At 44.5% G+C, this 27,702-nt stretch overlaps 1 protein-coding gene across 4 annotated transcripts; it reads left to right on the top strand.

Annotated features, from left to right (window-relative positions):
* Nucleotides 1-980: 980 nt before the first annotated feature.
* Nucleotides 981-26,916, top strand: ogfod1 (2-oxoglutarate and iron-dependent oxygenase domain containing 1). 4 transcript variants are annotated; one of them, XM_085991038.1, is made up of 14 exons: nt 1,030-1,422; nt 3,306-3,454; nt 4,262-4,308; nt 8,132-8,232; nt 8,757-8,849; nt 10,120-10,236; nt 11,114-11,205; nt 12,426-12,554; nt 14,336-14,449; nt 17,322-17,401; nt 20,849-21,177; nt 22,677-22,805; nt 24,779-24,837; nt 26,413-26,916. In XM_085991038.1, the coding sequence occupies exons 1-14, from the start codon at nt 1,269-1,271 to the stop codon at nt 26,572-26,574; spliced, it is 1,755 nt and encodes a 584-aa protein (XP_085847164.1). In that variant the 5' UTR covers nt 1,030-1,268; the 3' UTR covers nt 26,575-26,916. The 4 variants fall into 4 exon arrangements, with proteins under 4 accessions (XP_085847168.1, XP_085847164.1, XP_085847165.1 ...); XM_085991041.1 differs by lacking the exon at nt 1,030-1,422 and adding an exon at nt 1,444-2,616; XM_085991042.1 differs by lacking the exon at nt 24,779-24,837 and having other exon boundaries at nt 981-1,422.
* Nucleotides 26,917-27,702: the final 786 nt, after the last annotated feature.

The following is a 27,702-nucleotide window of genomic DNA, read 5'->3' as shown; positions in this document are numbered from 1 at the left end:
CGTTCAACATTCCGCTCATTAGCATCGAGTGACGTCAAGGTCGACCAATCGTACGGTCGAGCGACCCAACGGTCAACCAATCGCTGCATGGCGGGGGCGGGTTCCTGGCACGTGCGGGTGGGCCCTCCTACAGTCGAGTGACGGGACGATTGACCAATCCTACGCTTCGGTGACCTGACGGTCCACCAATCGGTGCGTGTGTGGGTGGGCCTTATCGTTCTGAACCAAGGTGAGTCGCCGCCATCTTGATTCCAAACTTTTCTTTTCTTTTTCCCGCTTTCTGCGTGTTTCTTTTCAAATCTACATTTCCAGCAAAAAAAAAAGTTGCTTTTAAAACACAAATTGTTTTTAAAAAAAGGTAATTAATTTGTAAATCTTTTCTGTAGCATCTAGAATTTTCCTACCTTTAACCGTTTTTCCAGGCCTGTAAGCCTGGGCCTCTGTTGCCCAGCCACGCCCGAGCTAGGCACCTCCCATCGCGCTGAACAAGCGGCTTGCGATCGCCGCCATCTTTGTGAAGGCTGGAGGGGGCGGGCCTGAACCGAGCGTCGCCACCGCCGCCATGTTAGTAAAGGCGGGTGGGGCAGGAGTCAGCGCGCGCGACTTGAGTCCGGCCGGGCCTCACGCGGTAGGTTGCGCGGTGGCGTCTCTCTCTCTGCTCTTGAAGCCGGCTCGGGCGGGGGGCGGGGCTCGGGAGATCGGGCCTCGGGAGATCGGCGCTCGGGAGATCGGGGGGCGGGGCTCCGGAGATCGGGCCTCGTGAGATCGGGCCTCGGGAGGGCGGGGCTCGGGACATCGGGGGGCAGGGCTCGGGGACTCCCCCCCTCTCCCCCTCCCCCTCCCCTTCCCTCCTCTCCCCCTCCCCCTCCCCACCCCCCAGTCCATTGATATTTTTCTGCAGTCTACAGCTTTCTTCTTTATTATCAACCACAGGGCCAATTTTTGTATCATCTGCAAATGTAATAGAAAAGGACAAATATTGATAAAAGTGGCTGCAGTCCCGTTTGTTACCACTGGAAGTACACCATCTCCTCGCTCAGGTTTCTGATGAGCAGTGTTGCAGTTGCCATTGCCCACCCCTGTTCGTGCACTCCACCACTGGAGGCGCTGCCCAAGGGGGCTGCAGTTCCTGCTCGACCTCTCGGTGGCGCCATTCCGGGAGACGCCGTTCCCTGAGGCGCGGCAGGGGCTGCCGGGAAATGTAGTCCCCCAGTGAGATAGCGTGTGGCGGTGACTCGCAGCATTGGAACGGCTGCTCCGGGATAGCGATGAGCTCGAAGAGGTTACGGAGTGATCCGGAGAGTGGGGTCGGAAGGAAGAGACAGCTAAAGCGGCAGGAGCTCGCGGAACTCAACCCTCTGTTGCTGGAAGCGAAGGAGCGAGTCAGCGAGGCCTGGAGCCGGGGGCTTGAGTACTCGCACGGTGAGGAGAAGCAAGGGTATGGGGCTGGGAGAAGGGGCTGCAACTCCCAGATGGCGAAGAGAGGCAAGAGGCGGGACAGTCACAGATCCTAAGGCCGGAGAAACAATTCCGATGTCAGCTTGGCTCGGTGGGAGCACTCTTGTGTCAGTCAGAAGGTCATGGATTCAAGCCCCATTCTAAGAATTGAGCACATAATCCAGGCTGACACGTCAGTGCAGTATTGAGGGAGTGCTGAATTGTCGGAGTGCTGTCTTTTTGCTGAGACATTAGACCGAAGCCTCTTTTGCCTGCTTAGGTGGATGTAAAAGATCTGATTGCACCGTTTGAAGTAGAGCAGGGGAAATTCTCCCAGTGTCCTGGCCAACATTTATCCCTCAACCAACACCACTAAAAGCAGATTCATCTCTTTGCCGTTTGTGGGAGCTTGCTGTGGGAAATTCGGCTGCTGTCTTTGCCTACATAACAATAGTGACTACTCTGTGAAGATTTTTGGGATAAAAGAGCAAAGCTTTTGAATCGGATGAGACGTTAAACCGAGGCCCTGTCTGCGCTCTCGGGTGGACGTAAAAGATCCCATGGCACTATTTCGAAGAAGAGCAGGGGTCTCCCTGGTGTCCTGGCCAATATTTATTCCTCAACCAACATAACAAAAACAGATTATCTGGTCATTATCACATTGCTGTTTGTGGGATCTTGCTGTGCGCAAATTAGCTGACACGTGTCCCACATTACAACAGTGACTCCACTTCAAAAGTACTCAATTGGCTGTAAAGCGCTTTGAGACATCCATTGCTCGTGAAAGGCGATATATAAATGCAAGTCTTTACCTGTCTGTCTGTCTTTCTATAATAATTCAAGATAAAATTAGTGAACATTTAGAAATGTACAAGTTAATCAAGGACAGCCAGCATGGATTTGCTAAAGGAAAGTCACTTTTGGCAAATTTTAATAGGGTTTTATTTTGCAGAGATAACTGGATAGATAAAGGAATGCATTGAGATATATGTATGGATTTTCTGACGCCATTTGATAAGATTTCTCACAAAAAGGCTTGTTAGAAAAATTCAGATGTTTGGCAGAAGAGGAACTGTAGTGGTGGCTGGAAATCTAGCAGCATGGATACAAAGTTTGTTGCTGGACAGGAAACCAAGAGCTAAGGTGAATGGATGTTGCCCACCGATACCTGCTTTGGAGGTTAGTGGTGCCGTGACAACTTGCAGGCTGTTTCCAACTGTAAGCTTTAAAGTATAAGACATGTAAAGTAGAGGTGACTGAGGGTGCATTTATACACTGCTTTTAGAGTCACTGAGAAGCGGGCTCTGCTTCACATTGACGCTAAGGTTGCAGTATGAATCTGGGGTCTGGTCCTGATCTGACTTTGGAGAGAAGCGGTGTGAGATTCTCTAGAGGGAGCAGCCTCATCGGGCTTTACTTTGGGGAGTAACTCCAGTTTGGTGTCAAACCTGTACTCATAAAGTGTCAGGAAGTCTATTAGACCTCTTAAATATATTTTAAACTTAAGCACATTTGATTTGATTTAAATGCAAAGAGAGTGCGAATGCACAATCTGTATATTCAAACATTAATAGCCAGGAGGAGAGCTCTGCACATGCTGAGCTCTTAGCTTGGCAGAAACATTTCAGTCCAAACCAGGCAACATAACTGAGAGGCTTGGCTGGAACCAATACTGCAGATATTGGTACTTGTAACAGTGTATGGATATTTGCTCTTTGTAGTCTTTAGGAGTCTGTGACAATTCAACTTCCTTTTTACTTTTGCAAAAATGCTGAATTTTAACAAAACGTTCCCATGTCTGTAATTTATTGCAGCAAAACTGCTCCTTGCCAAGGTATTTAACTGTGTCTTTGCTCCTCCCTTTACAGAGCAGGGTCTGCTGCTGGGCACTCGGCCATTTACACACTGTGTGATTTCAAATTTTATTCAGAGTCAACCATTCCTGGAGGGGCTTCAGAATGAGCTTCTGCAGCTGAACTTTCGTGAAAAATCCAACGATCTCTATAAATTCAAGCAGGTGAGAAACAGATTATGGCAAACGGAAGGGTTAGGTGGAGAGAGATAACAAAATGAAGTTGATAACAGAAATGCAGGAACTGTTGCTATGTACACATCAGTTGCTGGTTCCATTGTTTGCAGACTGTATTGAATGAAAGTACCTCACGGATCATGGTGCAACAGATACATAGGAGTGGTATAGACTGACAGAATTTCTGAACAGCAGATGGACCAGATACACTGGAGTAATGTAGGGCAAGAGAATCACTGCAGCAGAGTGGAATGGGCACACTAGAGTGATAGATGAAAGAAAGAAAGAATTAACTTGCATTTATGTAGTGCCTTTCTCACAACATCAGGACATTCTGAAGCGCTTTACAGTCAATTAAGTACTTTTGAAGTGTAGTCACTGTTGTAATTTAGGAAGATCTTTGTGCAGCAAAATTCTTGGAATGATGTAGCATGAGGTGATCCTTGTGCAGCAAAAATCCTGGAATGATGTAGGGTGAGGTGATCTGGTGTGGAAGAGTCTTTCCAGAGTGATGAAGGACAAACAAATTACTTGTCCAGTCTATCCACTTACAATCACTGCCATTTTTAGTCTCTTAAAACATACCACAGGTTGTGGACATTTTTTTACGTCTTGAGTATTTACTAATATATTCAACAGAGACTAGAGGGAATAAAACACAGCCAACCTCCATATTGTGATGCCTGAAATGACTGTCTATAGCACTGGGGAGATGGGACTCAGAATGTAAATATTCAGACTGAGGTGATAGAGTGAGGTTCCAGATGTAAATATTATGGTTTTTTTTCCTGACAGTCTGATGACCTCAGGAGGAGGAAAGAATATCATATCTCAGCACTAAGGTGAGTTACTGTGAACCCATCTTCTCTGAGCTCGCTCAGGGCACAATTTGAACTGAATTATTGGACTAAAATGTGTTGTGTTTTCAGGCATATTTCCCTTGTTGCAGCACTGGTTTTCAGTTGAGTAGTCTCCAGTATGCTTTGTATGTGTTGTGGAAACTAGTGAGAGGGTGAATTTAGCACCTCAGACCAAGCTACTGCTGCACATTTGGGTGAAATGTAGTAGGAATAAACTAGTTTGAAGATTCACTGGCATAAAATAAATGATTTTTCGCAAAACCTTTTGAAGAAGCAAATTAAACTCAGCCAAGCCATCTCGCTGCACAGAAGCATATTTATTGTTGCTTTCATTCTGTTTGTGAATTCTGCAAGCTTGCGTTTACTCCTGCACACACTCTGGGAATCGTATGCAAATATTTTATCCTGCCTTTTTATAATAAAAAAAAAAAGTTTTCTCCTTTTGTTTGGTCTCATGTACTAGACACTTTCTCTGGCTGAGACGGACCAATTTAACCCTTCACCCTCATGCTAGCCTGTATCACCCTTGCCCTTCATGCTGACAGTGTTTGTGTTCCTGTTCTAGCCCCATACACTTTACTGTGATCTCTCCAAATCGTTTTCTTACAGATCCTCAATCATATTTTCTTTCTGAAACATCCACTGATGGCCTTTTCGACATATTGCATTATGCTCCCTCCAACACCTTCAGTGAGTACCCTGTCCATAAGATATGGGAATGCAAGAAAAGCTACTTTCCACTGAGTCCACTGAAACTGATCTGTCTGGTACCCAACTGTGTTTTGAATGACTATAAAGTTGGTATCTCATTGCTATTGCTATTGCTATTGCTATTGCTTGGCAGATTACAATTACATAAGAAGGTATTCATGGATAGCCTTTCCCCAACACGTTCTCTGACACATCATCTCCAGCAAATTTGACAAGATGCAGAAACCTATCCGATACATTCAATGATAGATCCTCTTCTCAATTTGTTCCCTTGTGGAGGCTCTTGAGACTTTCATTGATAAGCTTTGTCCACCTCCTGGCCCCTTTCTGATATATTCTGCAGGGAGGAAGTGTAGCAGGCGATGGGACACAAACCACTGGTTAACTTTAGCGTGATAGATGTCAAAGGACGATGTTATAGTACAGTCAGCTCATGAACAACTGTATTTTTTTTTGGTTTGTACAGCAAGATTTCAATTTCAATTTCAATTTCAATTTTCAATTTCAATTTTATTTGTCACATAACCAAATACAACAAGTGAAATCCAGTCAGTGAAATGCTTTTTCCTTAATGAGCCGAGCGCACCAAGCACCAAAGGACACTTAGCTGCTGGTACGCACGGAGCCCGCAAGGACGGCAGCCATCTTCATCGGCGCCATCACAATAGGGTCCGTTCTCGCCTCGCTCCGCCTTTCCCGCACTTCTGCCCGACAGTCTTCAGCCGCCGTGGTACGGACGCCATCTACTGGGCCGACAGCGACTCTTTAATGTCTTCTCCATGGCGCTGGTGACTCTAGTAGCCTGCGTGTCTCCTCCACACACCTGGCCTGCACATTACCCCTGGCTGTCCCACTTGGCGTCCTGGTAACCGGGTTCCTCTCCGGCTCCCGCTCCTTTCAAACTGTCCTCTCCGGCTCCCGCTCCTTTCAAACTGTCCTCTCCGGCTCCCGCTCCTTTCAAACTGTCCTCTCCGGCTCCCGCTCCTTTCAAACTGTCCTCTCTGGCTCCCGCTCCTTTCAAACTGTCCTCTCCGGCTCCCGCTCCTTTCAAACTGTCCTCTCCTGCTCCCGATCCTTTCAAACTGTCCTCTCCGGCTCCCGCTCCTTTCAAACTGTCCTCTCCGGCTCCCGCTCCTTTCAAACTGTCCTCTCTGGCTCCCGATCCTTTCAAACTGTCCTCTCCGGCTCCCGCTCCTTTCAAACTGTCCTCTCCGGCTCCCGCTCTGTTCAAACTGTCCTCTCCGGCTCCCGCTCCTTTCAAACTGTCCTCTCTGGCTCCCGCTCCTTTCAAACTGTCCTCTCTGGCTCCCGCTCCTTTCAAACTGTCCTCTCTGGCTCCCGATCCTTTCAAACTGTCCTCTCCGGCTCCCGCTCCTTTCAAACTCCTCTCCTGCTCCCGCTCCTTTCAAACTGTCCTCTCCGGCTCCCGCTCCTTTCAAACTCCTCTCCTGCTCCCGCTCCTTTCAAACTGTCCTCTCTGGCTCCCGCTCCTTTCAAACTGTCCTCTCCTGCTCCCGCTCCTTTCAAACTGTCCTCTCCGGCTCCCGCTCCTTTCAAACTGTCCTCTCCGGCTCCCGCTCCTTTCAAACTGTCCTCTCCGGCTCCCGCTCCTTTCAAACTGTCCTCTCCGGCTCCCGCTCCTTTCAAACTGTCCTCTCCGGCTCCCGCTCCTTTCAAACTGTCCTCTCTGGCTCCCGATCCTTTCAAACTGTCCTCTCCGGCTCCCGCTCCTTTCAAACTGTCCTCTCCGGCTCCCGCTCTGTTCAAACTGTCCTCTCCGGCTCCCGCTCCTTTCAAACTGTCCTCTCTGGCTCCCGCTCCTTTCAAACTGTCCTCTCTGGCTCCCGCTCCTTTCAAACTGTCCTCTCCGGCTCCCGATCCTTTCAAACTGTCCTCTCCGGCTCCCGCTCCTTTCAAACTGTCCTCTCCGGCTCCCGCTCCTTTCAAACTGTCCTCTCCTGCTCCCGCTCCTTTCAAACTGTCCTCTCCTGCTCCCGCTCCTTTCAAACTGTCCTCTCCTGCTCCCGCTCCTTTCAAACTGTCCTCTCCTGCTCCCGCTCCTTTCAAACTGTCCTCTCCTGCTCCCGCTCCTTTCAAACTGTCCTCTCTGGCTCCTGCTCTGTTCAAACTGTCCTCTCCGGCTCCCGCTCTGTTCAAACTGTCCTCTCTGGCTCCCGATCCTTTCAAACTGTCCTCTCTGGCTCCCGCTCCTTTCAAACTGTCCTCTCTGGCTCCCGCTCCTTTCAAACTGTCCTCTCCGGCTCCCGCTCTGTTCAAACTGTCCTCTCCGGCTCCCGATCCTTTCAAACTGTCCTCTCCGGCTCCCGCTCCTTTCAAACTGTCCTCTCCGGCTCCCGCTCCTTTCAAACTGTCCTCTCCGGCTCCCGCTCCTTTCAAACTCCTCTCCGGCTCCCGCTCCTTTCAAACTGTCCTCTCCGGCTCCCGCTCCTTTCAAACTGTCCTCTCCGGCTCCCGCTCCTTTCAAACTATCCTCTCCGGCTCCCGCTCCTTTCAAACTGTCCTCTCCGGCTCCCGCTCCTTTCAAACTGTCCTCTCCGGCTCCCGCTCCTTTCACACTGTCCTCTCCGGCTCCTGCTCCAAGATAAGGGAATTGCAGATCATGTAGAACAGTTCCCTGACCAGCAGCGCGAGAGTGCACATTGCCAATCACTTTCTGAATAGTTCATTGCTAAAACATTAATTGTATAGATCGAATCCCTAAAAGTGACTGAACATGCCAACTGACTGTCCCCTTAAAGGGGAGTGGATAGTTTGACCATTTTGCACTCCTTCCACCCAGGGTTTGCTGGAGTATATGTGCTGTAAAATCTTTATTCTTCACTAAGGGTGTGCCAGGCAGGAGCTTGGCAAAACTTAGCAGCTACTGCACAGTATCTCTCTTTGAAAAAGGCACCGTACCATCCTTCACTGAGGTGTCAGTATTGGTGTGAACCTAGGTTCTCTTTAGGTACCTGGTGAAGTAATATAATTTCAGACAGTATCTATAGTTCTCCTGTAGCATTTTTCTCTCCCCAATCTGTGTTTAAATTTTGTGATCTAATTTGGGTTCCGCTGTTTTCCTCTCTCTCCCCAGGAAGGTACTCTTTGAAGACTTTCGTACATGGCTGTCAGATATTGCTGGTATAAAACTAGAAAGCACAGTGGATTTATCCTGTGCTAAGTATGAATACACAGGTATACAACACTAAGTACATAGTGTGGTATACATTGGGGATGCATGCGTGCCATTTTACTGGGGATACTGCATGTGTTATATTATACTGGGGTTATTGCGCACGTGATATCTCACTGGCACTGTTGTATTGCACTGGAAATTGCATATATGGCATTTCACTGGCACTGCAGCATGCACAGGGGACATTGCATGAACATTATTACATTGGAATTACTGCATCATGATATCACACTGGCAGGGTCATACACACTGGGAATACTGCTCATTTGGTGTACCGAAGCTGTGGTATACACTAGAGAAAATACATACGTTATGAATGCCCTGGGAATATTGCAGTCATTTAACTAATTTGACACTGCTGTAAGGATGGGTCTTTAAAGTTATCTTGATGGCCCAATATGACACAAACCTCAGCAAAAAAAATTTTTCCCTAGTTTTAAATTTGTTTTGGATGCAATGTTTAATGTACTGGATGTGTTGAGAGAAAAGCACAGTCTACTTCTGATGCAGTTTTTCTATGTAGCTGACAGCCATACAGAACCAGATTCCACAAGACTGACAAAACTCGAGGTTTTGAGAGAGCGATGGACAGCATCTTATCATGTCCCTTACAAAGGTCACAAAATGCTTTGCACGCAATGACTTACCTTGAAGTGCAGTGACTTGCTATATAGGTAAACGCGACAGTTGAGTATATTCAAGGCTGAGATCAATAGATTTTTGGACTCTAGGGGAATCAAGGGATATGGGGATCGGATGGGAAAGTGGAGTTGAGGTCGAAGATCAGCCATGATCTTAATGAATGGCGGAGCAGGCTCGAGGGGCCGTATGGCCTACTCCCGCTCCTAATTCTTATGTTCTTATGACAGTTATTTTACATATAGCAGTGAGATGAATAACCAGTTAATTTGTTTTTGGTGTTGGTTGAGTGGGAATCGCTGACCAGGACACTAGGGGTACTCCCTGCTTTGTTGTCCATTACACCCAGAACAGACAGATGGGGCCTCCGTTTGAAGTTTTGTTGGAAGGATGCACCTTTAGCAGTGCAGCATTACTAAAGTGCTACACTGGAGTGTCAGCCTGGATTATGTTGGAGTGAGTTTTGGTTTTACAATCGGATTCAGAGTTTAGAGTGCTGCCAAGCAATGTTCCCAGTAAGCTGTGCTTTGTTCTGCGTGGCCTATTTCTTTTAATGCATGGTCCCTTTAAATTTCTGCACATGTGCAGTATTTACAATGTAAGAGCCGGTGAGCGGCCTGCATGGGACCTTTCCGATTACTGCGTGGCCGCGTGCAGCTTAGTGAGAACGTTGCTGCCAAGTAAGCCACGCTGACGTTGATATGGGTCAGGAAATCTGTCTTTTTTTTTCCAGGGGAATCCTGTGAAGACGGATCAGGAGCAATCCCCCGCCCCACCTCTTTTTCCACCCCCCCCCCCAACCCCCTGAAAGTGTTGACAGTTCCACGGGTGCTGACAGCTGTCCAATGCTTCGCACAAAATGTCATTCCTCATGTGAGTCTGGACGCTGAGTATTAACAGGGTATTTGATCATGGGACCATCACAGCTGAACACAACCTTGCAGCAGGGGCCGTTGAATTGGATGCAAGGCCAATTTACAGTGTTCCTATTGCTGCGATTGCTAGGATCATCAAACTCCATACAGACCAGTGATGGAATCATGAACCTGCCTGGCCTGTGTAGCTTGATGTACAGGATGTTTGACATTACTCACTAAGCCATCAGCAGAGCCCCAGAGGAACACATTTTATAACAATCTGTAAATATATCAGTGAAAATTGTTAAACTGAAAATGAAATGCTCAAACATCATTACACATCGTTTCGGTAACAACTGTACTGAAATTTTGAACCCGATGCTGTTGCAGATGTGTTGCTGTGTCACGATGATGAGTTAGAAGGGCGGAGAATAGCATTCATCTTGTATCTTGTTCCTGAGTGGGGAATAAGTGATGGTGGCACCTTGGACCTTTATGATGCAGATGGTGAGTAGCATTTACTAAATATAACCGACCGTTTTAGCTTTAGCCCTGACTCATTAGTGCCTCCACCGCAGAGGTGTCTATCTTACACCCATCATATACGTGGGCATAAGTTTTGTGTCGAACTTGAAATTACAGTTCTCGACAATTGACGTTATGAATACCCTGGCACACTGCTGGGTACTAGGCATAGCCATTGTGTTATCACAATGCACCCATATACATACTAGCACTGTGTATTAACACTGTTGGTAGGATTCGGGGTGTTTACAGACTGAGGCTACAGCAGGGTAAGTGGACCTTACAGTCACAGGCCAGATTCTAATGGTGGAATTAAAATTACTATTGCGTCAGGCCAAATTTAAATGAGGAAGTAACAAACAGGTTATTTTACGTAAGTAAGGTAATCTCGTGCAGTGAAATTAGAATGCCACTGTATTATCATACAAGAAATTGTGTCAGAAGCCTCTTTTTTTAGTTCTGGCGTTCTGCTACAAACCCAGCTAAGGCTTCGAAGATTAAGTTCTCTTTTGAATGTGGGACTGGATGGTGTAATGGATTAGAACTCTGTTCAATGACTTGAGATCCAACTTGAATCTCAATTCTGCATTGTGGCTGAAAGTCTCCACTGCCCCAATGCAGAACTGGATGATGCAATTTATTTTGTTTCACTTCCAGTCTCTAGTTCAAGGTCAGGACAGACTTGGGGCAGGTGAGGGGGTGGCGGGGGGTAGAAGTTTTGATCTGATGATTCTAATGTGAAATGAACACAAAATGATATTGCAATTTATAACGAGCAATTAAATAAATATACCCTACACACACGACTCAGAAACTGCAGCCTTATGATTATGCAACTGAATTAATTGTTTTTTTACAGACCATTATCAGCCTCAGCAGATTGCCAAGTCTCTAATTCCTTCGTGGAACACATTAGTTTTCTTTGAGGTTTCCCCCGCGTCTCACCATCAGGTACAGATGTGATAAAGTTCAGGATAAGCTGGGCAATAACTAACTGTGGGCACATGGACAATGAAGTTATGCACGAATAATATAGAGAATATTTCTGAACCTTTGTTCTTGTTTCCATTTACTTGGTCAGGAGGTTTTGTGCCAAGTGTTCTGGCACTGCTATGCTTTATTTTAGTATGTCCATAATATTAGGATACTGGGTTTTCCAATGGGAATCCCCCTTTACTTATGTTAGAGGAGCAGGAATAGAGGAATGCCAGGCAGGTCAAGCTGCAACTGAGGCAGACTGCGCCCACCCACATTAACAGACATCCCCCTACCTGGCAATGATTGTGTGGAACTGACTACGTCAGCTCTGGGTCCGCTGAGAGCCAGATGCAGAGCTGTGCCATCTGTTGCAAGGACGCAGTAGCTAATGTGTAGCATATAGTGTGGCACTGCCAGTGGTTAACTGTGCCCTCAAATACTATGCCTCTTTCCAGGCATGTTGCAATGCTGTCCCGGGGAGGGGTCCCCTGGAGTGGAAAGCAGGGTTGGCCTCCTCACTTTCAGCTCATTTTGCAACACCGCCACTTCACCAGCCGTTAAACGGGGGTTGGAATGTTGCCCCACTCCATCATTTGGCCACGCACTCGGCTTCCTGCCATATATTTTACTGTCAGCCAGTGAGTTTTACCAGGCATTTTTCTAACGCAAACAACATTTGCAAATGCTAATATATGCGTTAAAAGTACTGCCAATCTTTTTACTGATGAGGAACATTTTTATCCCCGTATGCAACCACTTAGCCCTTTAAGGCTGTTTGTATATGATTTCCTGCCCCCCTCTGGCGAGCTCCCAATTGCCAGGCCCAATGTTGTCTGGGAGCTTGTCCACTTTGTAAATGGAGCTGAAAAATTAGGTGGGGTCAGCACACTAATGGTTGGGCGAGTGCTTATAACACATCAGCTGACTGACTAAGGCTCAATTGTTTGATGTTGAAAGAGTGAAATGCAGCTATTGCACTGGTCTGGTTTCTGTGCCATATAGTAGGGTACGTTAGGGATTGCTGTTGTTTCAATTTGATTACGAGGGTGCGTTTGCTATTTATAAGGAAATTCATTGTTGAAATGTGATTTAATGAAGCAGTAAATAACTTGTTCTCAGTGCAGTGTGTAACCTGTCTGGCTGGGTTTTAGCATTCGATGCCTAACTCTGTGCTGCATGCTTTGCCTGTCCAGGTGTCCGAAGTTCTGTCGGAGGGAAAGTGCCGTCTTTCTGTCAGTGGCTGGTTCCATGGGCCATCGCAAGCGAGGCCATCTCGTTACATCGAATCTCTTTCTCCTCAATGCCCACATATCGCATGCGATGTAAGTTCATGTCCCACCATCTCGATCACAATCAGCATGCCAAAGTCTCAGTCTGGTTAAAATAATATGCTTTTGGGGGAGGGGAACTGAGTGCTGCTGTGGAATATCATACTGCCTTTTCACCTCTGAGACCTGGGTTCCAATCCAGTACAAGACAGATGTGATGAAAAAGGTCTCCTCTTCCTCTCAGCTGTATAATACATGAAATGAGCTTGGGACACAAACCACTGTATCAGTAGGCCCATTGTTTGGCACAAATTGGCACTCGTTAGAAAGGCCACAAAAGTGTCTGGCATTGGAAATGGGAAATATCACACTGATGCAGTAACGGTTGCTCTTCTGGGGCTGAGCTGTGTTGTTGGCCAGAGTACAGGAAGCTTTGCACTGTGTCTAACCTGTGTTATACCTGTACTGTGAGTGCTTGATGGTGACGGTGGTTATCCAAGGCACTCAGTTTCCCAGAACTGATGTCCATCACTTAAATCAATATAAAATTCACCAAAAAGTATAAAAAAATAGGAAAAGGAGTAGGTCATTCAGCCCCTCGAGCCTGGTCTGTCATTCAATTAGATCATGACTCCATATCCCTTGATAGCTTTACCTAACAAAAAGCTATCTGTCTTGAAAGTTCCAATTGGTCCATCATCCACAGCCTTTTGGGGGAGAGTTCCAGATTTCTTCCACTCTTTGTGTGGAAAAAGTGCTTCCTGATTTCCCTCCTAAATGACCTAGCTCTAATTTTAAGATTATGTCCCCTTGTTTTTGATTTCCCCCATCAGAGGAAATTGTTTCTCCATATCAATCCTATCCAATCCATTTTAACATTTTAAACATCTCAGTTAGATCACCCCTTAATCTTCTATATGCAAGGGAATACAAGCCGAGTTTATGCGACCTGTCCTCAGAATTTAATCCTCTAAACCCCAGTATCGTTTTGGTGAATTACAGTACATATTCCAGTTTTTGAGTTTGAGATGCATTCTGATCCCGACATAGTGGGAATGTTTCAGATACAGACTTAAGGGTGCTTACTTGTTTCTGGATTACATTTATAATTTGAAGATTCACTGGAGACCCTCTCCCACATAAAGCTATATTAAATCATTTTGTTTTACTGTTTTATTTTATCCCTTTTGCTAATCAACAGGGTGGAATCCCTGTGCCACACACCATTCAACTAAGAGGCCTCTAACTATTGTATCCTAGCCATTGGCCTACTCGCAGACCTCTGCCCATACCGCTCTGTAAACTGACCAGCAGCTGTGAGTGCAACATGGTGCAGTACCCAAATTCCACCACAAGAAGCCGCTGCGTCATTATTTCAGCAGCAGGATAATTAAACATTTTTAGCGTCAAATTCTCATTTTGCTGTATTTATATTTTTTAAGTGGAAAAATTCCTGAAATAACCAGGAGTAGTCTGTGATGTAGTGGCAGAAAGAACATCCAATAATAACAACAAATTGCATTTATATAGCGTCTTTAACATAGTAAAATGTCTCAAGGTGCTTCACAGGAGTGTTATCAAACAAAATTTGACAGCTAAGGCGATATTAGGACAGGTCAAAAAAAGCTTGGCCAAAGAGGTAGGTTTTAAGAAGTGTCTTAAAGGAGGAGAGAGAGGCGGAGAGGCTGAGTATTCCAGAGCTTAGGGTAAACACCTAACTGGAGCACGGCAACAATGCAGTACTGGAACAGAGCAGGAAGCTGACATATTGAGGTGATCTCAGTATTGCAGTGGCACCAATCAGATGAAATATGTTTCTTTTTATTATGTTTCAGGAACAAATTCTTTATGACTGGATCAATCCGATTTACCTGGATATATCAGCTCAAGCCCACATCCAGGAGGAGTTTGAGGAGAAATCGGAGATGCTTCTAAAGAATTTTTTCAAGGTGAGAGCTCAGCATTAACAGGAAAATGGCTGTGGGTCAGTGACATTGGCCATGGGAGGGCCCTTGGAGTGAATCCATTTCTTTGTTGAAGTGTCGGTGTGAGGTGTCTTTTTTTATTCATTGCTGATTTTTTGTGATGTTCATCATACAGATGTCATGCATGATAGTAGAATCTGCTTTTGGCGGGGGAGGACGGGGCTGTTATTTTTTGACTAAAAGCTGACATTGAAGTCAGGCTTTTAAAGAAAGAAACGTGGATGCCGAAAGCTAGTCTGGCTTTTGAAAACCGACTGCACAGGCAGCAAAAGCCTGTGATAGACAAGAGACTGAAGGGAGAAGAGGCTCTGTCCCTAGATTGTAGGGCAGAATGCAGAGGGCTTATTCTGTTTAGATTAAGTAAGAAGACCCACCCACCAACGTAGAATAGCATTCATTTTTTAAATATCATTATGTGAAGCCGAGTTGTATCGATTTAAAGTAAGCAACCGATTGTTCCGTATACATTTCACCTTACTGAATTGTGCAGAGCAGTTTAAGAATTCAAAGCAATCTTTGCCTCACCTAGTTTAACTCAGTCCATCTTCAGAGAGATTGAAGAAATACAAATGTGAAAGACACAGATACCTGGTCTGGATTGCAAGTTGATTCTTTTGTCACAATCCTGGGTCTCGCTACCATACAAGTAGATATCGGCAGTATGAGTCAACTCCCATTAAAGATAATGGCCCAGAAATTCGGGTCTCCACGGGTGAGTACGCACGGGGTATTCACCCGTAGGCCCGATGGAAGTGCCGGTTTCCTGCATGCACTGCGCATGCGCGGGAAACCGGCACTTCCGTTCCTCTGAACGAAGGGGTTCAGTGGCCAAACGCGTGCGCGGGGGAGTTTGCGCGTGCGCATCAAACTTAGGTTTTTTTTACAGGTTTTTCCATGAATTTAGAAATTTAAAAAGCAGGCGTAAGGCCTGCTTTTTACAAGGTAAGTGGTCAATTAATTAAAATTAAAACATTTTTTTCCACAAGTTTATTATTTTTAAATACTTTAAAGCAAGGTAAGTTTATTTTTAGCCCCGTTAGAATATAAAATTATTTTTTCAAAAATTTAAATTATTGTTTAAAATAGTTATTTAATGTAATTTATAGTTTATTTTAAAAATGTGATTTAAAAAAAAAAAAAAATTATTTGAAGGTTTACTGCTATTTTGGGGCCGTAGTATTTATTAGTCTTGACAGCTCTTCCTGCCAAGACTTATGAATGGGCATTTCCCTGCTCCGATTGGCTGCCCATGGCCCACGTGATCCCAGGGGACGCATCGAACTAACTGCGCCCCTGGGATATGCAAGCTGGGCCAGGCCCCGGATCGGAATTCCATGGGGCCCTACAGCTCAACTGCCGGCGCGCAAGGTAAGTGCAGGTCGGGGGCTTGCACCCGCGGGAAGCCCCCGACCCGAATTTCTGGGCCATTATGCTCAGCCCACTTACAAGAGCGATTGGTGCCACTGAGCCTGGGAAAGTATCTGTGACAGTATCAAATTTCTAACAAGCTCACAGAACAACAAACTTCTTTAAACTGTCATCTTTGTTATACATGTAGCAAATTACTGAATGTGCCGGTTAGTATTTCGCCTGTGCTTCTGCTTCTGTGAATTAGTTTATTTAGAAGGAACTAGCATGTACACAGCGCCTTTCATGATTTCAGGATGTCCCAAAGTGCTTCACAGCCAGTGAATTATTTTTGAAGTGTAGTCACTTATATAAGGAAATGTGGCAGACAATTTGCATACAGCAAGCTCCCACAAACAGCAATGAGGTAATGGCTAGATAATCTGTTTTAACAATGTCGGTTAATGGATAGATTAGCCAGGACACCAAGAGAACTCCCCTGCTCTTCTTTGAATAGTCCAGTTTATCTTTTGTGCCCACCTGAGAGGGCAGATGGGGCCTTGGTTGAAGATCTGAAAGACAGCATCTCCGACAGTGCAAAGCACCCTCAATACTGCATTTAAGTGTCAGCCTAGATTATGTCCTCAAGCCTCGCAACCTACTGACTCAGGCTAAAGTGCTACAACTGAGCCAAGGCTGGCACTGTAAATAAACCTGAGTACTAGTTTAAGCTGTGCAAAGTGGTTGACTATCTTCCACTTTTTGAATTGACGTGAGATGGCGTGGACATCTTATGTGTTAACCGTGATCATGCTTACTGGAGAACAGTTAGCCCTGGGCTATGCAGCAGAGGCTAGTTTCAATTTGTAAAAATGTTTTCTGCTTGTGGAAACTTTTGAGGTGCTTGCATGAGAAAGTGGTGGTGGTAAAAACCCAAAGTGGATCATTGGCTTAGTACAAAAAGGTTAGAAATGTCTGGTTGGATCTTAGCATGAAACAGAGAAATCCAATAACCGTCTTGCACCTTGTGGTGCCTGTCTCATGCAGACACATTAAACCTTTTAGTGTCTGGGTTGCTATAGCTTCTCATACACCAGTTTACATCATACGTGTACAGAACTTGACTCTGAGACATGAACTGTACTGTATTGGGTGCACAGTATTGCCTTTTACCTGATGTGTACTGTAAATGGTGAAGATTTGACACCAAGACACATACTTTATGGTCACATATTGGAGTGACTTCTTGTCTTTTTCCTGATGTGTACTGTACATGCAAGGGAGCTGACACTCAGATCTATGTGAGCCATACAGGTATGTAATGTGTGTTCAGCTGATACCAAGAAATACGTGAGCCATGCAGTATTAGATGGAGTAAATGGTGCTTTTTTTTTTTTACCAGCAATGTACCGTACAAATGGAATTGCCGTTACCGTGTTGGCACCCCAGAGTGTAACCATAACACCCACATTTTCCTCCACTTGTGCAGAAAGAAAAGTTTCAGATGGTGTGTGAGGCTTTGCACAGCCCGGAGATTAAATGGAAGAGAAGAGGACCTGCCAACAAGAGGTAGGTGGATCAGAACTCTGAGAACATTGGCGCTCATGATATTAGAGCTACAGTGTGATTAAAAAGCACATTTAACCAGTAGTATGCTTTGCCAAGAAGCACCTGCAGAGAAGATGCAGCCGGGCATTTCTGTAACCCTGTATCAGACTAAAAATCAAGAGGTCTAAACCTGGAACAGAAGAGAACGGCAATGTCACAACACTTCCTCGTTTTAGGAAAAGAAAATGTTATTGCTTGCACTACAATATGCATGTATTTCAAAAGGGAAAGTCTTGCTTGACCAACCTTACTGCATTTTTTGAAGAGGTAACAGAGAGAGTAGACAATGGCAATTCAGTAGATGTAATTTATCTGGATTTTCAAGAGGCTTTCAATAAGGTACCCCATAATAGACTGATGAACAAGGTCAGAGAATGTGGAGTCAGGGGACAAGTAGCAGAATGGATTGCTGGCTGGCTTCAGGACAGAAAGCAGAGAGTAGGAGTAAAGGGTAGCTATTCACAGTGGCAGAAAGTGGGTAGTGGTGTTCCACAAGGATCAGTGCTGCGACCACTGCTGTTCACAATTTACATTAACGCTTTAGACTTTGGAATCAAAAACACAATTTCTAAATTTGCAGATGATGTCAAATTGGTGGGGATAGTCAATACTGAGGAGGACTGCAACAAGTTACAGGAGCACACTAATAAACTTGCAGAATGGGCATATGATTGGCAAATGAAGTTCAACACAGATAAATGTGAGGTATTACATTTTGGTAGGAAGAATAGGGAGGTCACATCACTTCGAGGGTGCGAGTCTAGGTGGAGCAGAGGAACAAAGGGATCTTGGCGTACAAATACACAAATCGCTAAAAGTTGTGACACAGGTTAGCAAGGCCATAAAAAAAGCAAACCAAGCACTGGGGATTATTTCTAGAGGTATAGAATTGAAAAATAGGGATGTTATGCTAAACCTGTATCAAACCTTGGTTAGACCACACTTGGACTACTGCGTATTATAAAAAGAATATATAGGCACTGGAGAAGGTGCAGAGAAGATTTACAAGGATGATACCAGAAATGCGAGGGTATACATATCAGGAAAGGATGAACAGGCTGGGTCTCTTTTCTCTTGAAAAAAGAAGGCTGAGCGGTGACCTAATAGAGATCTTTAAAATTATGAAAAATTTTGACTGAGTGGATACAGAGAAAATGTACAGAGCACGGTGGCATAGTGGTTAGCACTGTTGCCTCACAGCGCCAGGGACCCGGGTTCGAATCCGGCCTCGGGTGACTGTCTGTGTGGAGTTTGCACATTCTCCCCGTGTTTGCGTGGGTTTCCTCCGGGTGCTCCGGTTTCCTCCCACAGTCCAAAGATGTGCGGTTTAGGTTGATTGGCTATGATAAATTGACCCTTAGTGTTAGGGGGATTAAATACGTGGGGTTACGGGGATAGGGTGGGATATGTGTTGGTGTAGGGGTTACGGGGATCGGGTGGGATATGTGTCGGTGCAGGCTCGATGGGCCGAAATGGCCTCTATCTGCACTGTGGGGTTTCTGTGATCTGTGATCTGTGACTTGTGGGGAAGAGCATAACTAGAGGCCATCGATATAAGACAGTCACCAAGAAATCCAATAGGGTATTCAGAAGAAACTCATTACCACAGGGAGTGGTTGAAGCGAATAGTACAGATGCAATCAAGGGGAGGCTGGACAAGCATATGAGGGAAAAGGGAATAGAGGATTATGCTGATATTTAGATGAGGAAAGACTGGAGGAGGCTCGTGTGGAGCATAAATGCTGGCGTGGACTGGTTGGGCCGAATGGCTTGTTTCTGTGTCGTATATCCTAAGTAAGTACAAAAATTTTAAAGCTTTATTAAATTTCACTGTCTTTCTCTTTTCTTCCACGTACCGAGAAGGTGGGATTTACAACCTGCTCACAGGCTCTGCCAGCAGGTGGCTAGGGTTGTATAATGGGCCTGCCTTTGACCCTCCTAATTTTTTAATCCCAACAGTATCGATGATGGACTCTGCTCAGTTGTGCAGTTGAGCATCTTACCCTTTGCTCAGTGATGCTATGCGTTGTTGCTATAACACACTGTGCTTATCTCCAAAAACATTGGCCCAGAGATTCGGGTCGGGGGCTTCCCGCGGGTGCAAGCCCCCGACCTGCACTTACCTAGCGCGCCGGCTGTTGAACTGTGGGCCCACATGGGATTCTGATCCTGGGCCTCCTCCAACTGCCGGCGCGCAGTGCTTGCATATCCCAGGGGTGCAGTTAGTTCGATGCATCCCCTGGGATCACGTGGGCCATGGAGAGCCAATGGTAGCAGGGAATGCTTCATTCATAAGTTTGACAGGAAGAGCCGTCAAACCTATAAATACTATAAGCCCCAAAACATCACTAAAACTTCAAATAAATTTTTTTTTAAATCACATTTTTAAAATAACTATAAATTACATGAAATAACTATTTTAAACAATAATTTAAATTTTTGAAAAAATTAATTACATTTTCTAACAGGGTTAAAAATAAACTTACCTTTCTTTAAAGTATTTAAAAATAATAAACCTGTGGAAAAAATGTTTTAATTTAATTAATTCACCACTTACCTTGTTAAAAGCAGGCCTTGCACCTGCTTTTTAAAAGTGTAACTGCTGGAGACTTATCCTCCCGGAGAACCCTGCAAAAAAAATGTAAGTTCGATGCGCACGCGTTACCTCTCCGGTGCATGCGTTCCTCCTTTCAGGGGAACGGAAGTGCCGGTTTCCCGCGCATGCGCAGTGCATGCACAAAACCGGCACTTTTGTTGGGCCTACGCGTGAGTACCCCGTGCGTACTCGCGCGTTGGGACCCGAATTTCTGGGCCATTGTGTTTTCAACAGACCCCATGGGAAGGAAACTCAAGCTTTTGCTTGCAGTGGTTTGGGTGGGGGCAATTATCTATCTCTCCATCTATCTTTAAAAAAAATCCTATCCCTGTGTGAATACGTGTCTGCGTTATGTCATGTTACAGAGTCCTTTGGGACTTGCTATTTGGTCTGTGATTGTCATGTGGTATTATCATCCCTGCTCCCATCTGACTTTGCAGCTAGCCTTCCCTTGTCTTCTCCCAGCCTGAATCTGCCTCCCTCCTTGCCACAGTCCGCCACGCTCATGGTCTGACTGCCGCCTTATGCACATCCTCACTGGACCTCAACTGGAGGCCCAGCCTTGGCTTGCATTCTATGCCCCAGTATACATGACATATCCTGCTGATGTTAAGGTATGTGTCTGGTCCTTTTAGCATTGAGATATGTGAGAATCCCGGTTGGTGTTGAAGTATGTTGCAGACTTTTGAGATAATGACGGGTACCACTGCACCACTGAAATAAATGACAAACCTTGTTAGTGTTGAGGTATCTGGCCCTTTTATTTTTCACATATGTGACAGGCCTTGTGATATTACCTCTTTGTTTTATAGATGCTATGATCAAGCAGAGGAAGATGGCCTCCCTGACATTCTTGCCAAGTGTATGGAGCTGTTTTGTTCTGAGGCTATGTTTCTGCTCCTATCGAATTTTACGGGCTTAAAACTGCATTTCCTCGCAGCCTCAGATAATGATAATGATGATCAGGAGGAGCAGGAGGAGCAGGAGGATGAAGTGGAGGAGTCTGATGGTAATGAACACGCATGCTCTAGCACTGAAAAAGACAGCAAATCTGATTCAACAGATCACAAAGGCGATGGGAGCAGAGAGGAAGAAAAGGTTGGAACAAAGGACAATGAGGTGCCAGAAGAGAGTCCGAGAAGTAAGCTTTACTGAAAAGCATTCTAAAAGTCTAGCAGGTGAATAAGTGCTCTTCTGGGTTCAGAACTGATGAGATTGAAGCCGTTTTGGAAATGAGGCCAGTAAAATAATTATATTAAAGGTCTGCTTTTAGAAGCCACTGTTGGTGTTTGGAAATATTTTACCCCCAAACTCCTGAGAATAATATAAACTGTGCAGGATATGCAGCAACAGGGCAAAATAAAATAAAAGAATATTCAACAATCTCAGCTAATGAGATTGCAGATTGCTGTGAGTTGAAACACATTTATTTGCATGTGTACAGCATGCATGGAATTCAGTACTGTGAGTTTCAATGGATGGTTTAATTTACATTAGATAAGCTGTCCTAGTGGCCTAAATGGATAACGGCATGTCCTGGAGTAGCACTAAACTGATGTTTGTGAAGCTGGTGAGGTCTTTGAGGACATTGGGGGCAATTTTATCCTAATATGCCAGTCGGGAAGCTGATTGGATCGAGTGCAACGCTGGTTTTACACTTTGCCTGATATTATTCTCCACTGACTTCAATGGAGAATAAAACCGATCGGAATGTAAAACCAGCATTACACCTGTCAGTTTCTCGACAGGAGAATTAGGTTAAAATTGCTCCCATTGTTTCAGAAATCAATCCGTGACTAGATGAAGGCATGGGGAAGTGTTTAGTAACAACAGAGGTGAGGTAAGGGCATAAATGGGCATTGTTCTGCAGGCGGGAGAAGATGGTCTTGGCAACAGATTGAACAAAACGCAGATTATGCACCACTGGGTTCGGTCTCAATTTGCAGCCAAGGAGGTTGATGGAGTTGGAGGGCTGCAGATGCTGGCACGAGCCGAACAAGGTGCCATCAGTCTTGATGTTGAGCTGCAGGAAATTTCAGCTTCACTAAGACTTGACGCGACAGGCAGTCATATAGCACGGCAACATCTCTGGAGTCAGCGCTGGTGGTACAGAGTTGTGTGTTGGCATACGTGTGGAACCTGAGGTCATGCTTCCACATGATATGACTGAGGAGGTAGCATGCAGATGAAGAGTGGGTGAAGAAACCCGGAGCTTCCTCACTGAGTTGGAGCATGTTGCTATAGGTCCACTTATGTACACCTGAGTAGCACTGACACTGGACTGAGACCAGGTCACCTGCATGTTGATTTTTTAAAAATTAATTCATGGGATGTGATCACTGGCAAGGCCAGTATTTATTGCCCATCCCTAGTTGCCCTTGAGAAGGTGGTGGTGAGCCGCCTCTTGAACCGCTGCAGTCTGTGTGGTGAAGGTACTCCCACAGTGCTGTTAGGGAGGGAGTATCCAGGATTTTGACCCAGCAATGATAAAGAATTGGTGAATGTCCCAGGGAAACTAAATTAAAAAAGTAGATAAGATACTAAAATTAAAAATAACAGGTGGAGTTTGGCTCTTCACGTACTTAACAACAATGGGTTAAAAGATTGTGAAGGTGCTTTCATTATGTCTGTCCTTCTCAGATCCTGGTGTTCCTGTTTGCCGCGGGGAATTACGACACTGGAGAAACGGATACTACACGCTTATCCATGATACCAACGTGGAAAATTCAGAGTTTGCCCTGGACCTGCTGTTGTGCTGTGGGTGTGAAGGTAAATGTTGCTAGTTTTAGTTTGCAACATGTGTATTAGTAACCTGCTTGTGGAGTTGGGATCACTAGGAACTCGAGAAGGATCTTGTAAATGTGGTGGGAGGAGGAACAAAATTGGAGACAAATTGAAATAAAGTGTAAACAACAGTCTATTCCACTTCTGTTGAGGTATTGCTGTTCCAGGTGGGTTTTATTATATATCAGTGCACCAGATACCTATCTTGAAAAGTAGTGGGTTTTTTTTGGTTTAACCTGCATATTTACCTTAGGTTGAGTGTTACTGGTTGCTACTATATGCAGACTTTGCAAGCTGTACGAATCAGATGTGCCGCAGTTGTTCAATATCTAGGTGAACATAGTGAGACTCGGGCTGAACCAAGAACCCTAATCACTGTACTCCATATAGATCATGTGTTACATGACCCCCTTGCCTTTGATAGGTGGGAGAATACTGCAGACTGTGGCTTAGGCTTTAAAACAACAGAAACATGATTTAACATAAAGAGGAAACTGAACAGAACTCGGTACAAACAGTATATTTACTGTAATTAGAATCTTTACTATTCTCAATGCCAAAGCAACAAACACGCTAGCCCTTAATATAAAAACTAATATGGCACAAATTTAGGGCTGATGTCAGGAAAGTCTTCTTCATGCGGAGTGATCAATGTATGTCATAGATCAGTGGAGGTGAAAACCCTGGAATCTTTTAAGAAAGAATTGAATGCGGAGGAATGGGAGGAATTTAACATCTCTGGATGGATGAATTAAGATGGGACAAGTGGCTTTCATCATCCGTGTGATCAGTTGCCTTACCTTCCATAGAACTGGTGGAACTACAGTTGCCTTACCTTCCCTAGAATTGGTGGAACGACACTTATTAGGAGCTACTGCACCCTTGGTCCCCAATGAGTTTAAATACCTCCCAAATTGCATTCTGAGTTACTGTTTAGTCCCCAACCTGTTTGGGTGAATTCCATTCTTCCTGTAAAGCTAAGATTCTCCAGAAAATATCTTAATTATCTACGCTTAGCACCCTTAATTTTAAATTTGTTGATCACTCTCTGGTAATAGTACTTTAAGAGCATAAACATTATTGATACTATTATAGTGTTTATTGGTTTTATTATAATAGTTATTCATGATAACACAAACTAATAAGAGAGTTTCCCTTTCGGGACCCCTTTTAAAAATCAAATTGCTGCACAGAATTATGATTTAACATTAACATCCTTTTTTTGTCTGTTCATTTCAGTTTGATTTTAAATATGTTTATTTAAACTGCAATTACTGACATCATCAGGGGCGCTGACTTTAAAGGGTCTCAGAACCCAGCAGTATGGGTGAGCTGAATTAACAGCAGTAGAGATAACATTAACAGTGTTCTGGCTAAGAGCAGTTACTGAGATCAACTGTGTAATGCAAGCACAGTTGATGCGAATCATCCTTGGAGGGTTTATAATCTGTCTCTAATAATTGTCTAGCACCATTATGATTGACCTGGGTGGATTCCCCCAAGGCAGTATCTTCAATGGTATCATCAGCACTTTGGACAATGTTATTTATAATACCTATACCTGTGAACAGTGGCGATTTTGTAATGCAGACTATAACTTACATATTAGCAACTGTAGTTTGACTGGTGGACCTGCTGCCCTAAGGAGTTCAGGTTGGACACTCTGCCTCAAAGAAGGTTGGGTTTGAATTGATTGCCTTCACTGGGTGATTTGCTTAGTTAGCCCACGGTATAGCAGTGGCGAGCAGTCTATTGAAAGGCGGGGGGAATAATTCTCAGAGCCTGGTTTGCCCTGCTGAAACCACCATCCTGTTCAATGATCATGGGATAAATTTAAATGAGTGATTGTTGAAAACCCAATGGCTGTCCTGCTATTGTGGGGAAAAGGAAAACATGGCATCGGAAGGCACCAGAAAGGGATCTGATTAGGAAAGTAAGCATGTCTTTTTCTCTTTCAGGCTGGGACGAGGAATTTGGTGGTGTTACTTCATACATTGCTAAAGGGGAAGATGAAGAGGTACACTCTGAGTTTATTCAAGTTCCATTCAGTGAAGAAAGAACTTGCATTTGTATAGTGCCTTTCATGACCTCAATGTCCCAAAGCGCTTTACAACTAATGAAGTACGTTATCAGGGTAGTCACTTGTAATGTAGGAAACTTGGCAGCCAATGTGTGCACAGCAAGATCCCACAAACAGCAATAAGATAATGGCCACATAATAAGATTTAGTGATGCTGGTTGAGGGATAAATATTGACCAGGACACCGGGGAGAACTCCCCTGCTCTTCAAATTAGTGCCATGGGATCTTTTACGTCCACGTTAGAAAGTAGACGGGCTTGGTTTAATGTCTCATCCGAAAGATTGGCTCCTCCGACACTGCAGCACTCCCTCAGTTCTGCACTGATGTCGGCCTGGATTACCTCCAAGTCTCAAGTGGGACATGAAAGTTAAGTGGTGACCTCAATGAAGACATATAAAGTATCAAATGCTAAAGGGAACACAGAATATTAGTCTAAGGTAAGTCAGGACAGTAGGATCAGACAACATAAATTTAAATGAGTGAAAAGTAAATTTAAAGCAGGTATTTAAAAAAAAAAAAAGTCTTACTCAAAAGATGATAAATATTTAGAATAATTTGCCATACAATTGCCATAAAGACATTGGAACATTTAAAATGCAGTTGGATGCTAGCCTGGGGGATTTGGAGCCTGAGAAGTATGAACTTTAAGGGCCAAGTGGCCTTTTCTTGTCCTTAGCTATACTTGTGTTAGATTGTAACCAATAGGAAAATAATAATAATCAAGCAAAAATAACAGCAGAAAATGCTAGAAAAACTCAGCAGGCCAGGCAACATCTGTGGAGAGAGAAATAGAGTCAATGTTTCAGGTCAAAACCCTTTGTCAAGGCAGAAATGCCCAGCATTGTCACTTACTTGTTTCATTTGAATGAGTCTCGTCTTGATAACAGCTGGCATTCCAAAAACAGCCCTGTGTGCAGCCATGGCATTCTGCATCTTGGGAGGTTAAAACTGACATTCTCTCCATCTGAGTTGGTGACTGAAAGACAGCCAATCAGAGAGCAGCACTGGCAGTGACCACTGGGGACAAACCCATTGTCCTGTGTGGTGAATGTGCACTTGCATGGAGATCCTGAAAAAAAAAGTTTGACAACATTAATAGAACAATAACCTTTTGGGGGTGGAAGAGTTGTGCCCTTAAATGCACCAGATCCCTAACTGGTGCCTGCAGTAGGGTGGCAAGATTCCGAATGTGATTATCCATACAGTGAACTCCTAGTTTTAGCCAAGTCACTGAGAAGGGGACCATGTCATCCTAATGAGGCACTAAGTGAAGGATGACAAGTGCTCCAGTATGGGGAAGGAGCAAAATGTGGATAGTGAATCACCCAGGAAGGCCGCTGTGCATTGACCAGCAAAGTACCAGCTCCCAGCAAAACAGCAGGAGCCTGGGAGTTGGTCATTTGCCTCCCATCTTGACCAGAGATAAAGTGTAAGTAGGGAGTCTAGGAGAGGCGGAAAAGAAGAAATGAAGAGTTAACTTACTATAATAAACTGTTTGTGTTGTATTTCAGTTACTTACCCTTTGCCCAGAAGACAACTCATTGGCCTTGATCTACCGAGATAAAGAAACACTGAAGTTTGTGAAACACATTAACCAGCGAAGCGTCAGTCAGTGTAAAAGGACGCATGAGAGAAGGGGGTTCTGGGACTTTTCCTTTGTGTATTATGAGTGATGGTACATCTGCCTTCTCTGACTAAACCTTTGCATCTGATGTGGGATGTAGCATCAAAATACTGAGTAACGTGGTCTTATTGATAAGAGGCTTTTTGTGGTATGTGTACCAGTGCCTTCCGAGATCTGATATATGATGGTGGCAGTTAGATCACTACAGCACTTTGCACGGGCTGTTAATTGGCTTTGCCAGAAGTTCGTTCATTTGAAGAAAGACTCATTTGGCCTGGGAGAGGGTGTTGTTAAAGTCCCAATTGCCATATCAGCCTACTGTAATAGTCATTGAAATATTTTTTGAACAGTTGTGGTGATTTTTTTTTAATTAAAAACTTTTTTTAACAATTGTGAGTTTCACCTCCTTTAATATCCCTTGTCTCTCTGGAATTGGCCCATCTTTACAATCATCTATCTTCATCTTGCAAGCCGTAAGTTCCTCGTGGTGATGTCTTCTAAATTTCAAGTAATTTATAGACTGACTGTTGCAGTAATGTTGTTCATTGCTGCAGGTATAGTGATGCTGCTTTTAGTGGGCATTTAATTTTGTTGTGATATAGTCTTTATGGGTTTTTTTGGTGTATTTTCCATTTGTGTTTCCTCTAGTTTACATTCTTTTCTCTCCATCTCAAACTCTGCTATGCACCAGTCCTTGACTGAGAGGGTGGGTAGGTGACCTGTTGTTAATCCTCTGCCAATTCTGCTCTGAAGCGGGCTGCTGGAAGGTACATGGGTAGCCGAGATAACAACTACTTCTTTGCTTTTCCCTACATCACAAAATTAGGCACTAATTATCGTGAAACTGATGGTCTTACTCAGAGAAGCAACAAAGATGATTGTCATGGGAAATACATGTGTCGCCAATGTGCAAGAAGGGCTACTGTTCTGAGATTGGGAATTCGGATACATTCTCTGCATCTAACCATGCTGCAGAAAAAAATATTTGCCTGGCCCAGGATGCTTGATGCTGTCTCTCGGTGCACAAAATAGGAAAGGCATTTCATTCTCTCTTCACTTACATTCTTCACCGTGATGGGTGTACCAAATTAGCTAACTATATACAATGAAAACCAGGTTGACATATAACACATGACTTTGGACAGCAATGCTGTGAGCAGAGAATGAGGTTGATACA

This window comes from Somniosus microcephalus, chromosome 6 (genome assembly GCF_052327205.1).
Source record: "Somniosus microcephalus isolate GS21.2 chromosome 6, FLI_Smic_1.0, whole genome shotgun sequence".
NCBI lineage: Eukaryota > Metazoa > Chordata > Chondrichthyes > Squaliformes > Somniosidae > Somniosus > Somniosus microcephalus.
This window is presented reverse-complemented; position numbering and strand designations above follow the sequence as displayed.

What these genes read in the sequence shown, in the direction of transcription:
- ogfod1 (XM_085991038.1), top strand. Translation starts at nt 1,269, where the DNA reads ATGAGCTCGAAGAGGTTACGGAGTGATCCGGAGAGTGGGGTCGGAAGG. An exon ending in CCCCCGCGTCTCACCATCAG is followed by an intron (nt 11,206 to 12,425) that starts GTACAGATGTGA and finishes TTGCCTGTCCAG; the next exon opens with GTGTCCGAAGTTCTGTCGGA. An exon ending in GCCAGAAGAGAGTCCGAGAA is followed by an intron (nt 21,178 to 22,676) that starts GTAAGCTTTACT and finishes TGTCCTTCTCAG; the next exon opens with ATCCTGGTGTTCCTGTTTGC.